General features: G+C 40.3%; 1 protein-coding gene across 4 annotated transcripts in view; it reads left to right on the forward strand.

Annotated features, from left to right (window-relative positions):
* March1 (membrane associated ring-CH-type finger 1) overlaps positions 1-10,562 on the forward strand; it is a 799,133-nt gene extending 788,571 nt beyond the window's left edge. For all 4 annotated transcript variants that reach the window (XM_029532226.1, XM_029532228.1, XM_029532227.1 and 1 more), the window contains one exon: positions 6,710-10,562. In XM_029532226.1, the coding sequence (XP_029388086.1) occupies positions 6,710-7,008 (299 nt within the window). In that variant the 3' untranslated portion in view covers positions 7,009-10,562. The remainder of the gene's footprint in view (positions 1-6,709) is intronic.
* The last annotated feature ends 1,641 nt before the right edge of the window (positions 10,563-12,203 follow it).

The raw sequence follows: 12,203 nt of genomic DNA on the forward strand, positions 1-12,203 counted from the left end.
ACTCATGGGACACAATGAAAGCAGTCCTAAGAGGAAAACTCATAGCCCTGAGTGCCTCTAAAAAGAAACTGGAGAAAGCATACACTAGCATCTTGACAGCACCCCTGAAAGCTCTAGAACAAAAGGAAGCAAATTCACCCAAGAGGAGTAGATGGCTGGTCTCTTCTTAATCACAGTTGATTCTTCAGCTCCAGCTGACCAGCTCAATTGTCCTAGCAAAGGAAAGGTTTTGTGTTAGTGTTGCTGTCATCTTGTCAATCATAGCCAGTTCTTCAACCCCAGCTGACTGGACACCATACTTTCTTCACACAAAAGGCCAGGTAGAGCCTTTGCTTCCCCCTGAAACTTCACAAACCAGCCCTGCATTGTCTGTACTGCTCTCGACTCTTATCTTTGAAGCTTCTAAAGAATAGCTCACTGAACTATCAACATCCAATGACTTTTCTAGCCAAGGTTCCAAAAATCCTTCCATAATCCTCCCCCCCAAAAACCATGGTCAGGTCTGTCACAGTGATACCCTCCTATTCTTATGCCAACTTGTCTTATTTAGGACAAGTCTTAGTTACTGCTGCAAAGAAACACCATGACCCAATCAGGTTGGGGATGAACGGATTTATTTCAGCTTATACTTTCAGGTTACAGCAATCCATCATTGAGAGAAGTCAGGACAAAAACTCACACAAGACAGGAACCTGGAGGCAGGAGCTGATGCAGAAGCCATGGAGGGAAACAGCTCACTGGCTTACTTCTTATAGCTTGCTCAGCCTGCTTTCTAAGAACCATCAATACAGGACCACCAGATCAGTAATAGCACCACCCAATCAATCATCCCCACCAATCACCAATTAAAAAAAAAATGCCTCACCATCAACAGTACTTCAGACCAGGAATAACCCTACAAAGTCAAATTTCCCAATAAATACCTCAGTGCTGGTAATGTACTTCAGTTAATGGAGAACTGGCTTAATGTTCAGGATGTTGGTCACTATCACCACATCAATAGGGTATAATAGCTGTACCCATTACTGTTACCTTGGCAACCTGAAAACAGGCAGGAGAATAAGAAGTTTAGAGTAATTTTTGGCTACAGTGTGAATTCAAGGTCAATGCAAACTACATGAGACCACACACACACACACACACACACACACACACACACACACTTGAGGGATAAAGACTGAGTTTCACACATAGAAATTAGATAACGTTGGTCGAATTTTCTACTGCCTTCCAGCAACTCACAGTGAGATCCTTTTACACCTTTTGTGTTCAAAGTTTTTAAATTAAGAAGCAAGGTGTTTGTGGAGTAGAAGAGACTGAGGCTCCCTGCAGAGCTGAGTGCTGGTGGGACATCTCCCAGGACACATGCAAGCCAAAGTGACTCTTACAAGAGAACCACCTTTATTCACAAGCCATTTGCCCACTCTCCTGACATACACACAGTAGGGCTTCATGGGCATCTTTTGAGTTGTCCAAAGCCTTCCTTTTCCCCCATAACTGGCTGAGTGGCATGGCTATCTGCTGAGCTGTTAGCATGTTAATATTCCTCAGGCATTGCGACCACCAAATCTGAATTTACCTTTGAAGTTCTTGGAGATAAACTTGCCTAATTTAAAAGGTTAGCATATTTTTAAACCCATCTTGAAAACCTTCAGAAATGTATGAAAAGGAACAAATTGACCTTTCCGACCAGAATTGTGGAGTCTCAAGCAGCAGAACTCATCTGAACAGTGGTGACAAGGAGAGAAAACAAGTTTTAAGATGGTTGTTCTTTCAGATGAAACACGTCTGATGCTGGACACATGGACCCCTGACCTCCTCTTCCTCTCCTTACAATCCACATTATTGCTCTTGCCGCCTCTTTCACTTAAGTAGCAGTTAGTCCTCCTGCCTCTTCCTGACATCATCTAAACAAATGATCCAGTTGGTTACCTTATTTTTAAAAAAAAACAACTTTTTTTTTAAAGCAACAGTAGTTTGAATTGTGAATTGGGTGTCTCTTCCATAGACATTTTTATTTCGTTTTAGAATATTGGTATGTAAAGAATGAGAACCCACTCTTAAGCTCCCTCTTCTCATTCTCATCTCTAGCTCGGTTTCTCCCCCTCCCTTCCCCTTCTCTCCATGTGGCCATGGCCGGCCTCTCTCTTTCTACCTTCTCTCTTTCTCTCTGCCTTTCTACAATAAAGCTATAAAACTAGAGAGAGAGAGAGAGAGAGAGAGAGAGAGAACCCAAGTCTAAATGTGCATTTATAAGTCATGAACACTATACATAAACACATAGCCTGAATAGTATATATTTGTCTACACTTTTGTTAATTTTTGATCTTATAATTTAATTACATTTCTTCCTTCCCTTTGTCTCTCTATGCTCCCCCCCACACACATATACTTCTCCCTGCTCTCCTTCAAATTCATGGCCTCTCTTTTCATTAATTTTTATTGTATGAATATACATATGTGTACATGCATATATAATCTATTGAGTCCATATAATGTTAGTTGAGTGTATATTTTCAGAGCTGATTTTTTTTTTGCACTGGACAGCCAAGTGCTAACTGAACATCCTTTAGGCTGGGGGCATATGTTCTTATTCAGAGAGCACTTAGCATTGGTGGAAATTCAAAATTGTTCACTGGCTGTGGCTATAGGTGACTTCTAGAGTTCTGTATCAACCTAATATGACAGACACTGGCCTAGTAGTTCCTGGTAGGCAGGGATCTAGCTCTGCCTTCTTCACTGGAAGTTATACTGAAGAAAATCAGGTCTCTGAAGCAGTCTCCTCACTTCACTTGTGAAACCAACAAAGCCAGACGCTTCTGCCTTGTGGAGGTGTGGGGTTTGTTGTTGTTGTTTTGTTTTTTATCGTTTTTAAATGTCATGATCTAGCTTTTTGCATTAGGTTAACCAAAATGAGTTTCCATAAGTGGCATGTCACATCATTCATAGCTTATTTACACTGAATTTTATATTTTCATTTTATTTAAGAACTAATTTTAATACTAAAAGAAATCAAGGAAAACATGCACTGCAGAGAGAACATCAGCTCACAGGTGCAGTGGGTCTGGAATCTGGGTAATCAATACTCCAGCCAGATCTATTCCCAATGATTAGGGAGATACTTTTTAAAGACTCGGGGTGTCCCTGCAGCTTCTGGGTTCTCTGCTGGCTGATTCAAAGGCTTTAGATGCATTCTAGGTGTTTCCAGGCAGATGACAGAGCACACAGAGCATGAAGAAATAACCACCCTTTGAAGAGAGACCTAGAGACTGTTGGTTTAAGAGTAAATAAAAACAGTGTTATTGCATGACCTGCAGCTACATTACAAACCCATCTGGAACCTTCTGGTTTTTCCATCTGACTGAAAGAGAAAACCAAAAACAAGATATTAAAGATATCCCTGCCTGTGTGCTGAAGACAAGGCCAGAGACCTAGCTCTACTCCCAAGGGAAATACATTTTGTTTTTTTGTTTTTGTTGCTGTTGTTTTTGTTGCTTAAGAAAAACAAATTTCTTAAAATCAAATGCATTTGAAATGGTCCAATTTATAAGCAGCTGCCACTTGGTTGATAGCTCAATGTAAGAACTCCCTAGCAAATTCAGTGCACATGCTTGCTCCTTCTGGTTAAAGATCTTTTTTGTTTGTTTGTTTTTGTTTTTTGTTTTTTTAATTGATTTCTGGTGTCTCTTTTACATGTATCTCTGGTGAAAAGAATTAAAATGGCCAGGGATGCAGGGGCACATGGTGATGCTCTATGCCAACACCATGGCTAGCGGCTAACTTGACTCCAGACCTTCTGGACTCTGGAAGCATCCACAAGTTGGAGTCTGCAAAAAGTGAGAAAGATTTGAATGTGGGCACCATGAACATTGCAGCTCTTAATGTGCAACTTAATCAGATAGAGACATGGGGCACTCAAGTCATTTGGGCCACCACAAAGGCTGTTCACAGGCATTCGAGTCACTCAGGCTCCCAGTGACTGGCCATGTGCACTTTGCTGGTTTACGGCACTGTTAATTCACTTAACTTACAGCAAGAACCCTGTGGGGAGGAGTAACTCTGTCTCCATTCCAAAGCAATGTATCAGTTGGTCTGTACTATATAAAAATTGATCGAAAGGCAGTGACTTCGAATGGTGACCATTTACTTCACCTCCATTCTGTGCTTCGGTTGGGTATTCCTTCTGGCCTGAGCCAGGTGGGCTGATCTCTGCTGTCAACCGTTGCACCTGGAGAGAGCTGGCATTCCAACCAGCAGCTGCACAGTCAAGTGTAATAGGTTCCTTTACTTGTCTGGCAGTGCAGATGTTATCGGCTATAACGGCAGGTGCAGCTAAGCTGTGTGGAATTTGGCTACTTTTCCTAAAGATTTATTTATTAGTGCATGCATGTGTGACGTGTGTGTTCTGGTATACGGGGGGACAGAAAAAGGAAACAAATTTTGACAACATAGATGCTGGGAACTCTTTTTGAAGATTAACAGCTAAGAATCTCTCCAGCTTGGCTTTTGTTATTCTAATCACTGAGCATGTTGATTGCCTACCTTTCTAACATGAACAGTTGCAGTTCAAACTGGAGCAAGATGGCTTAGCATGGAAAGGCACCTGCACCAAGCCCGAGGCCCTAAGGTTGATCCATGAGACCATGATACCCAGGTTACTTCTCCAAAGGAGTGACTCGGGAAGGTCTACCTTTCCTCAGCACCTCTCCCAATTTAATATTCTCAGTCTTTCCATCTACTCCAAAGTGGACTAACATTATTAGCATTTCTAGTGACATTCTATTAGGCAATTAGAAGTATTTTGACAAAGGCATTTACCTTTTCAGACAATAAACTTTTTTTCTTTATATGTCAGCTTCCGAGGTTGGCCTAGGTTGCCATGGTGATAGGGAAACATGAAGTTTCTCCAGGGATTCCTTTACAGGAAACAAAGTCACTAATTGAGGCACAGACTCCATATGTGTCAATTCTTTACTCATGGGGTTGGAATCTAATGAGTCATTAGTTTTATTATAAAGAGAATGAGGGCAACCATTGCAGCAGCCTAAAGCAGTGTTAGGACAGGGGACACTTGGTTTCCAATGCTACACAGATAAAGTATAAGAGAAAGAGCTATCTGAGAGACATACAGATGTCCAACAAACATAAGTAAGAGATAAAGGTAGGAAGTCTTTTCAGAATACATCAGGAGAGACTATCCCAGCTTCTAGGCACAAAAACTTTCTTATGCCTTATAAGGCTGCAGAGCTGGATCTGCACAGATGGCCCACCAAGTAAAACCACTTGCCCTGCAAGCATAAGGACTGGAGTTCAGATCCCTGGCACCCACATACAGGCTGGCAGGTCTGGAGGCCCTGACTCTAACCCCAGAACACAGGAGGTCGAACTAGGAGGTCCCGGGAGAAAGCTGGACAGCCCAAGCAGTCCACTCGGTGTGCTCTGGGTTCAGACTTTGCCTCAGTAAGATGAGGAAGACCCCCAGTACATATGAACAGATACATGTACCCTGACACACATGTGCACTTACACATGCAGACATACATACACATGCCCATATATACCACAAACATGCAAAAAGATGCAATGTATTTGTGGAGGTAAAGTCTCCATAAATACATATAAATTACATTTCCAAATATTTAAATGCTGACACACCCTTCTCATACTGTTGGTTCTATAATCCGACCTAAGAATATACCAAATCCATGTAACAAACCCTAACAATATATTCTTCTACACCAGATTTCTTTCTTTCTTATAAGAGAGATTTTGGAGTAGAGTCTACTATAAAAGACTTTTTTTTTTTTTTTTTTTTTTGAGACAGGGTTTCTCTGTGTAGCCCTGGCTGTCCTGGAACTCACTCTGTAGACCAGGCTGGCCTCGAACCCAGAAATCCGCCTGCCTCTGCCTCCCAAGTGCTGGGATTAAAGGCGTGCGCCACCACACCAGGCGCTTCTTGCTTTTTTATTGCTTTGCTGTAGATGTGTTGTGAGCATCTCTTTATGCTAGCTTTAACATGAGTTTTTAATATATTTTCTTCATTGTAACCAAGCTAAACATGCTGAATTAATTAAATCATAAAGTAGTTGAAGGAAATGTCATGGCTACCCAGAAAGTTTCTAGTAAGTTCTATTGCATACTCTTGACCTACTATTAAAATAAGTTTCACGCTTGATTAGGAAAGAAGTATAGAAATACAGATAGGTGACTGAAGTAAGGGAACAAGATTGATGAGGCAACAGCCTTAGGGAGATGCTTTCTGCCAACAGCACAAATCCATTTAAGTTTAGAATTCCCCACCCCCTTTTTTCAAAGGGATAAAGAGGTAACACATTTAAAGAAAAATTTTTTGTGACTAAGATGCAAGAAATCATATTTCACAAATACTAGCCCCACAAGTGAACAATAGGACAGAAAATATGAAAACTTTTGCCAGGGTACTAAAATTTGTATTTGTCCATGCAAGAGAAAGCAACAGAAATCTTCACACCCACAGCAACGGAGAATGAATCAGTTCTATTGGGTTTTGAGAAGTGTGAATATAATGAAAATGCCCAGTCTCATAGTTTGGGCAACCGCAAATTGACCCCATTCCCTTTGCCTAACATTGTTCAGGGAAGCACATGTACTTAGTAGGGATCATAGTGGGGAATGGGGATACCAAATGTAGAAATGACAACTTGATAACAGTACTCTCTCTTTCTCAAAGGTGTGCTGGAATGGCCATTTTGGACAAAACTGGTTGTGGTGGCTATTGGCTTCACGGGAGGTCTCGTCTTCATGTATGTACAGTGTAAAGTCTACGTCCAACTGTGGCGCCGGCTGAAGGCCTACAACCGTGTGATCTTTGTGCAGAATTGCCCAGACACTGCCAACAAACTGGAGAAGAACTTCCCGTGTAATGTGAACACGGAAATCAAGGATGCTGTGGTTGTGCCTGTGCCACAGACAGGTTCAAATGCACTGCCAACTGCAGAGGGAGCCCCGCCGGAGGTTATACCAGTCTGATGGAACTAGAGGGGAACTTCTTCACGGAAGGATCTTTGCAGCCCCCAGCCACTACAAACAGAAGTGCTTCTGCTCTGGTGGCTTCTTTATCTTCTCCTTTCCCCTACTGTCTTGTTTGTCCTTACTTGGAGCAAAAAGGACATGAGAAGAAAATAACAAATGACCAGGATCTCAAGAAGCAGAGCTGTCGGTGGGACCTGGAAAGGCAGAGGTCTTGGGGAATGAGTTCATAAGGAATGGTTGGTACAAGCCAGTCTTCCAGAGTGAAGGACATGTGATACTTCTTCGAGTAGTGCAGAGGAAATCCCTTAACAGACTTCAATTGCAATGTATGCTTCTTTGTAGGGTTCTGTAATGTTAGCCTTCTCCACTGGAAATCACACACACACACACACACACACACACACAAAACAAAACATTTGATCTTAAGCCTGAAATTGTGTGCAGCATCCCTAAGTCACACCAGAAGCACACTTGGAGGACTTGAGAGGTTTTTTTTTTTATACTTTGACAGCTGATTTTTCTGGCTATTGTGAAGTCTGGTTATTTTGACAGATGCATGTTTGTAAATGGATGCAATACACATTTAAAGATAGAAATGTTTGAAATTTTGTTTAAATGATGGAAGAAGAGATTTTCAGGGCATTGTGGAATTTAGCTAGCACTGTTTTTTGAATCACTATCATGCCATGTTTTTGTTTTTGTTTTTGTTTTTTTCTGGTCCCTCTTACACATTGCTCAACAACAGACATATAATATGAACTACAAATGCAACCACAGTTGTAAATTTTAAATCTCCTAGTGTGCAAAATTAGGAAAAGTAAAAATAAATGGGTCAATTATTTTCATAATTTAGTTAACACTATATATACAAGTTATTTCATGTCATCAATGGAAACAATTATAAAGTAGCTTTCATTATTTTCTTGAACCAAGTCTTCAAAATTCTGCATGTATTTATGGCACACCTCAATATGAATGAAAGTGTGTCAGACAGGATTTAATTAAGAATATTGGTTAGCACTAGAAACTACATCTGTTTCATTTAAGTTGATTATTTTAAAACAGCAGTTTAATCCATTATTCTGGTTTTCAGTTTCATTTAAAGGTTACAACTTACAAAGCATTAAACTCATCAAATTAAGTATTCTGGCTTGATTTCAACCAACTTTCAAAGGGGCAGGAAAAAAACCCAAAAGTATAGGAAGTCAGTAAAACGTGTAGCAATGTTATGAAGTCAACTTCTGTATAGAAGCTATAAAGTAATTATGATAGGGGGAAATTGTTTTGCCACTAAATCAGGTGTGTTCAGGTTTTTAAATCCGCATGGGTCAATGTGACATGGGTATCTTAATTAAGGATCTTGACCCTGTGTTTAAATCTGACAGTATTCCCCTCACTCAGCTCAAAAGTAAAAATCTTCAATACATTCCATGGTGAGAGATAAGCTAGGTTGTCGGTTCAACAGCTGATTACTGTGCTCTACACAGTCTCAAATAAACTGATATGAATGATAACTGCAAGGAGCTGGGTAAATACTCACAAATAGTAGTTACCTGTCAAAAGAAAGACGACCACATTTTTTAAAGTGACTTTTGTTGTTGTTGTTAGCTGTCATTATTTATTATCCTGAAAAGGCAGAGATGGCCATAAGAACCAAAGCATGGGCATCAGTTGCACACATCTGGGATCCATATCCATGCACTTTGTAATAATCAGTGTTTGTTCTTCGTGGGTGATAAAAGAAAAGGAAAGACAAAAGGATCTTTCAATGAGAAGAGTATTCGTAGTGACTGACACTGGGTCCAAATAGTCGCACCCTTAGAAATAAAGACATAGAAAACAATGTCAATTTTGTGTGTGACCTGTATATTCATGTATATATGCAAGAGAAATGTTAAGGTCAAGTCAAGTCAAGGAACAAAAGGATAAAAACTCATCTTTCTTAAAACCTGTAGGAGGGGCATGGATTAAATATGCATGGACAAAGCAATGGACGTAACTAATCTGGACCGGGCCTTCAGCACCAATAACTGGAACTTTGTATTAACTTCCTGCAAAGTTTCCATTTTAAATACTTAAAAAGAATAGGAACAGCAAAGGAAGGATGGATTGCCCATGACTTCACACAAAGGGGTTAACCATCATTCAGTTTTTCTATACAGTTCCCCTTGTTCTTCCTATAACGATAATTTGTTGTCTAGCAATACTGCACAAGAAGAGATAGATCTACCTCTTCTTGCAAGTGCAAAATAAAATTGATTTATCTTTTTACCACAGGAGGAAATGAGTTAAATACCTTAATTACCACAGAAAATACTGTTTACAACCAAGATGGTTATTTGAATAGCTTGTTTCACGGAGGGCTGCGACTGGCTACAACTAATTTTGCAAGGTGGATACCAGCACTAAAATAAACAGAATAAAAAGCAGAGACAAGCTTTGCTACATCAATGAGAAAAGATAGCACACTGTTTTAAAGTGATAGCTAAACGCTTCAAGTGAACTAAGGTGAGCTTTGTCTTTAAATGAGTATATGATAGAATTCTGAACAGTGTATGTACCACTCCGTGATTATTCTAATATGTTTTGATGCTTTAAAACCCACAAATTTTTTTCCTCTAAATTATTACCTGAAATGACTATTTATGATTCAAACCATCTGCCCTAACTATTCATATATATATACCAGTGGGATTGGAGCTGGGCATGGTAGGTACACACCTGTAATCCCAACACTCTGGAAGCTTAAGACATCAGGGTTCTCCTCTTCTACATAGTGAATCCCAAATAAAGGCCGGAGTAGGCTGCATGAGAGCTTTCTCCAAAAGTAAAACAAACAAACGAACAAACAAAGGTTAAAAACTCAATGAATCAAGCCAGTATTGAAAATACCTTTTCACATTGTGTGCTAATGGTTTTTTCCCTTAATAACAATGAAAAGGTTTGGCTTTGATGGCCTGGCTTTCTGCTCAAGGAGGAAAAACCAGCTTGACAGAATGACATTATCTTCAAGTGTGTTCACCTGTTCTCATGTAAAAAAATAAAGTGAAACTGAAACAAAACTATCCCGCAGTTTAGATTGTTAAAACTGGATTTTTATAAACACAACATAAAGCTGTGCTATGGGAAACGCCATAAACCAGACTTCGACAATGCTTCCTATCAAGAGCTGACATTCTCACTAGGTGTAATGAGAAATGAATTGAATGAAAACATTTAAGGTAAAGCCTAGGGCTGGGAGAGGTGCATTAGTGGTTAGATACCTTGCTCTCATAGAGGCTCCTGGTTGAGCTCTCAACATCCACATAACAGGGCACAAACACCTGTAGCTCACACGAGACAGGGAGAGAGAGAGAGACTAAAAAGTGACCCAAAGCATGTAAACGTAAGTATAAAACAGTAACAAAACCCTACAAAAATGGAGAAAAAAAAATCATGAGTTCCAATTTCCCAGGATATTACAATGCAGACAGCAGTCTTTCTCAGAATGTCCCAGCATCAAAACTTCACTTCGAGGAGCTGCTGCTGCTACTAGTGATGACATCCCACAAAAGAACCCACATTCATACTTGTAATTTTTCTTTTGTGAAGACGTGGGTAACCTCCATTTGTTCTTCAACTAAAAAATGAGGTCATTAATACAATGATATCATTAAGAGAAATCACAAAGGTGGGGTGGTGTTGGAAGGGAAGCTATTCATTCCATCTGTCAGATATAATTTACCTTGCCTTACCAATGGATGCTTTGGAGCAAATACTAAGTCTACATAGAAGCTAAAACCTACCATCATAATTGTAACTGGTCGTTCCATCAGCCCAATGGTGCTATTTTACATAACAATACAACTAAAATGAAGCTGTTCAGTTGGGCTGCAGTGTTCACCCCCCTTCCTCCCGTATCTGAAGAAAGCCCATGTTGAAATTAGATATAACATTCAAACAAAGGAGAAAGTGTTAACTGTGCAATTTTTTGAGATTGGGCATTTGTACATTTTTAATTTTACCTAATTGTCTTTCATTAACAATTTACTGTTTGTGAGTAATGTGTGCTTAACAAACTAAGGAAACTAATTATCTGTGAAAGACTTTGTATATTAAACAAATGCTCCAAATCTTGGCTGTAGTTTCTCTGCTTTCTAATGTACTCAGACTCCCAGGGTTGTATTTACAGCACTAGAAATCCTTGAATTCTTAAAGATTTGAATAATGGTCTAAGTTTTTAACTAGAATCTGAACATACTTATGTCAAATCTACAGTGACCAATGTTGTGTTATTACTGGAATTTTGAGGGCCCCACCGACACCATCATATTACTGAGGAAATTGGGAACCCCTTTCAGGGTTCTTAGTCTTATCAATAAAATAATTTGATATCAGACTCAGAAAGCTCTAGGTCAATTTTATTAGACGTTAATCAACAACATGGCAGGCAAGCTGGAAATTACAGCAGCTACCAGGAGAGGAGGAGGAAGTTGGAGAGCCACGTAAACTTAGCAATGGGTGTCAGCCACAATTGAAACAAGCAGCGGTATGTCAGAGGACTTCAGAGAAAAAGTGATGAGAGCCCAAGGCCCATACTGGGGAGACGGGAGGGGGGAGCAGAACAAAACAAAGCAAAACAACCCCCCCCCCACGCCTTTTCTGAGAGGTGGACTGACCTAACCAGGCTTCATGGTAACTCGATAGTAACTACACCTGGGCCCAGCTTTCTGGGGGGAAAGCAGAATATCTCATTAAAGGGGTAAGTAGTCTTCTCTCTTTACCATCAATTACAGTGAACCGGCCTTTCTAAGGGTAGTCCTTTACCCAGCTGATGGGCCAGCTCAACTGGATTAACTCTTATGTCTTGAGCAACTTGGCCAGGAGTAAATAGCATTCCTTTGACCAAGACGAAATAGATTTCCCTTAGTGGGCCTCAAAAATAGTTAAGAATAAAGAAATAATTAACAATAAAGTCCTAGAATGCACTTTTAAAAAGTGTAAGGGTGATGAGCCGTGGGTGAGTCTCATGCCCAGCTGCTCTAGCTCCTGCGGCCATCTGTCAGGCCTGGGACACAGCCACGCCCAGCTGCTCTAGCTCCTTCGGCCCTCAGGTCAGATGGGGTACAGCTCCTTCCTTCCCAAGTTCTCATTGCCTGCAGCTGAGGGAGGTTTTGTAGAGACTTCCAGGCTGGGAAAACTCTGGTTTGTAG

Source organism: Mus pahari, chromosome 19 (assembly GCF_900095145.1).
Source record: "Mus pahari chromosome 19, PAHARI_EIJ_v1.1, whole genome shotgun sequence".
NCBI lineage: Eukaryota > Metazoa > Chordata > Mammalia > Rodentia > Muridae > Mus > Mus pahari.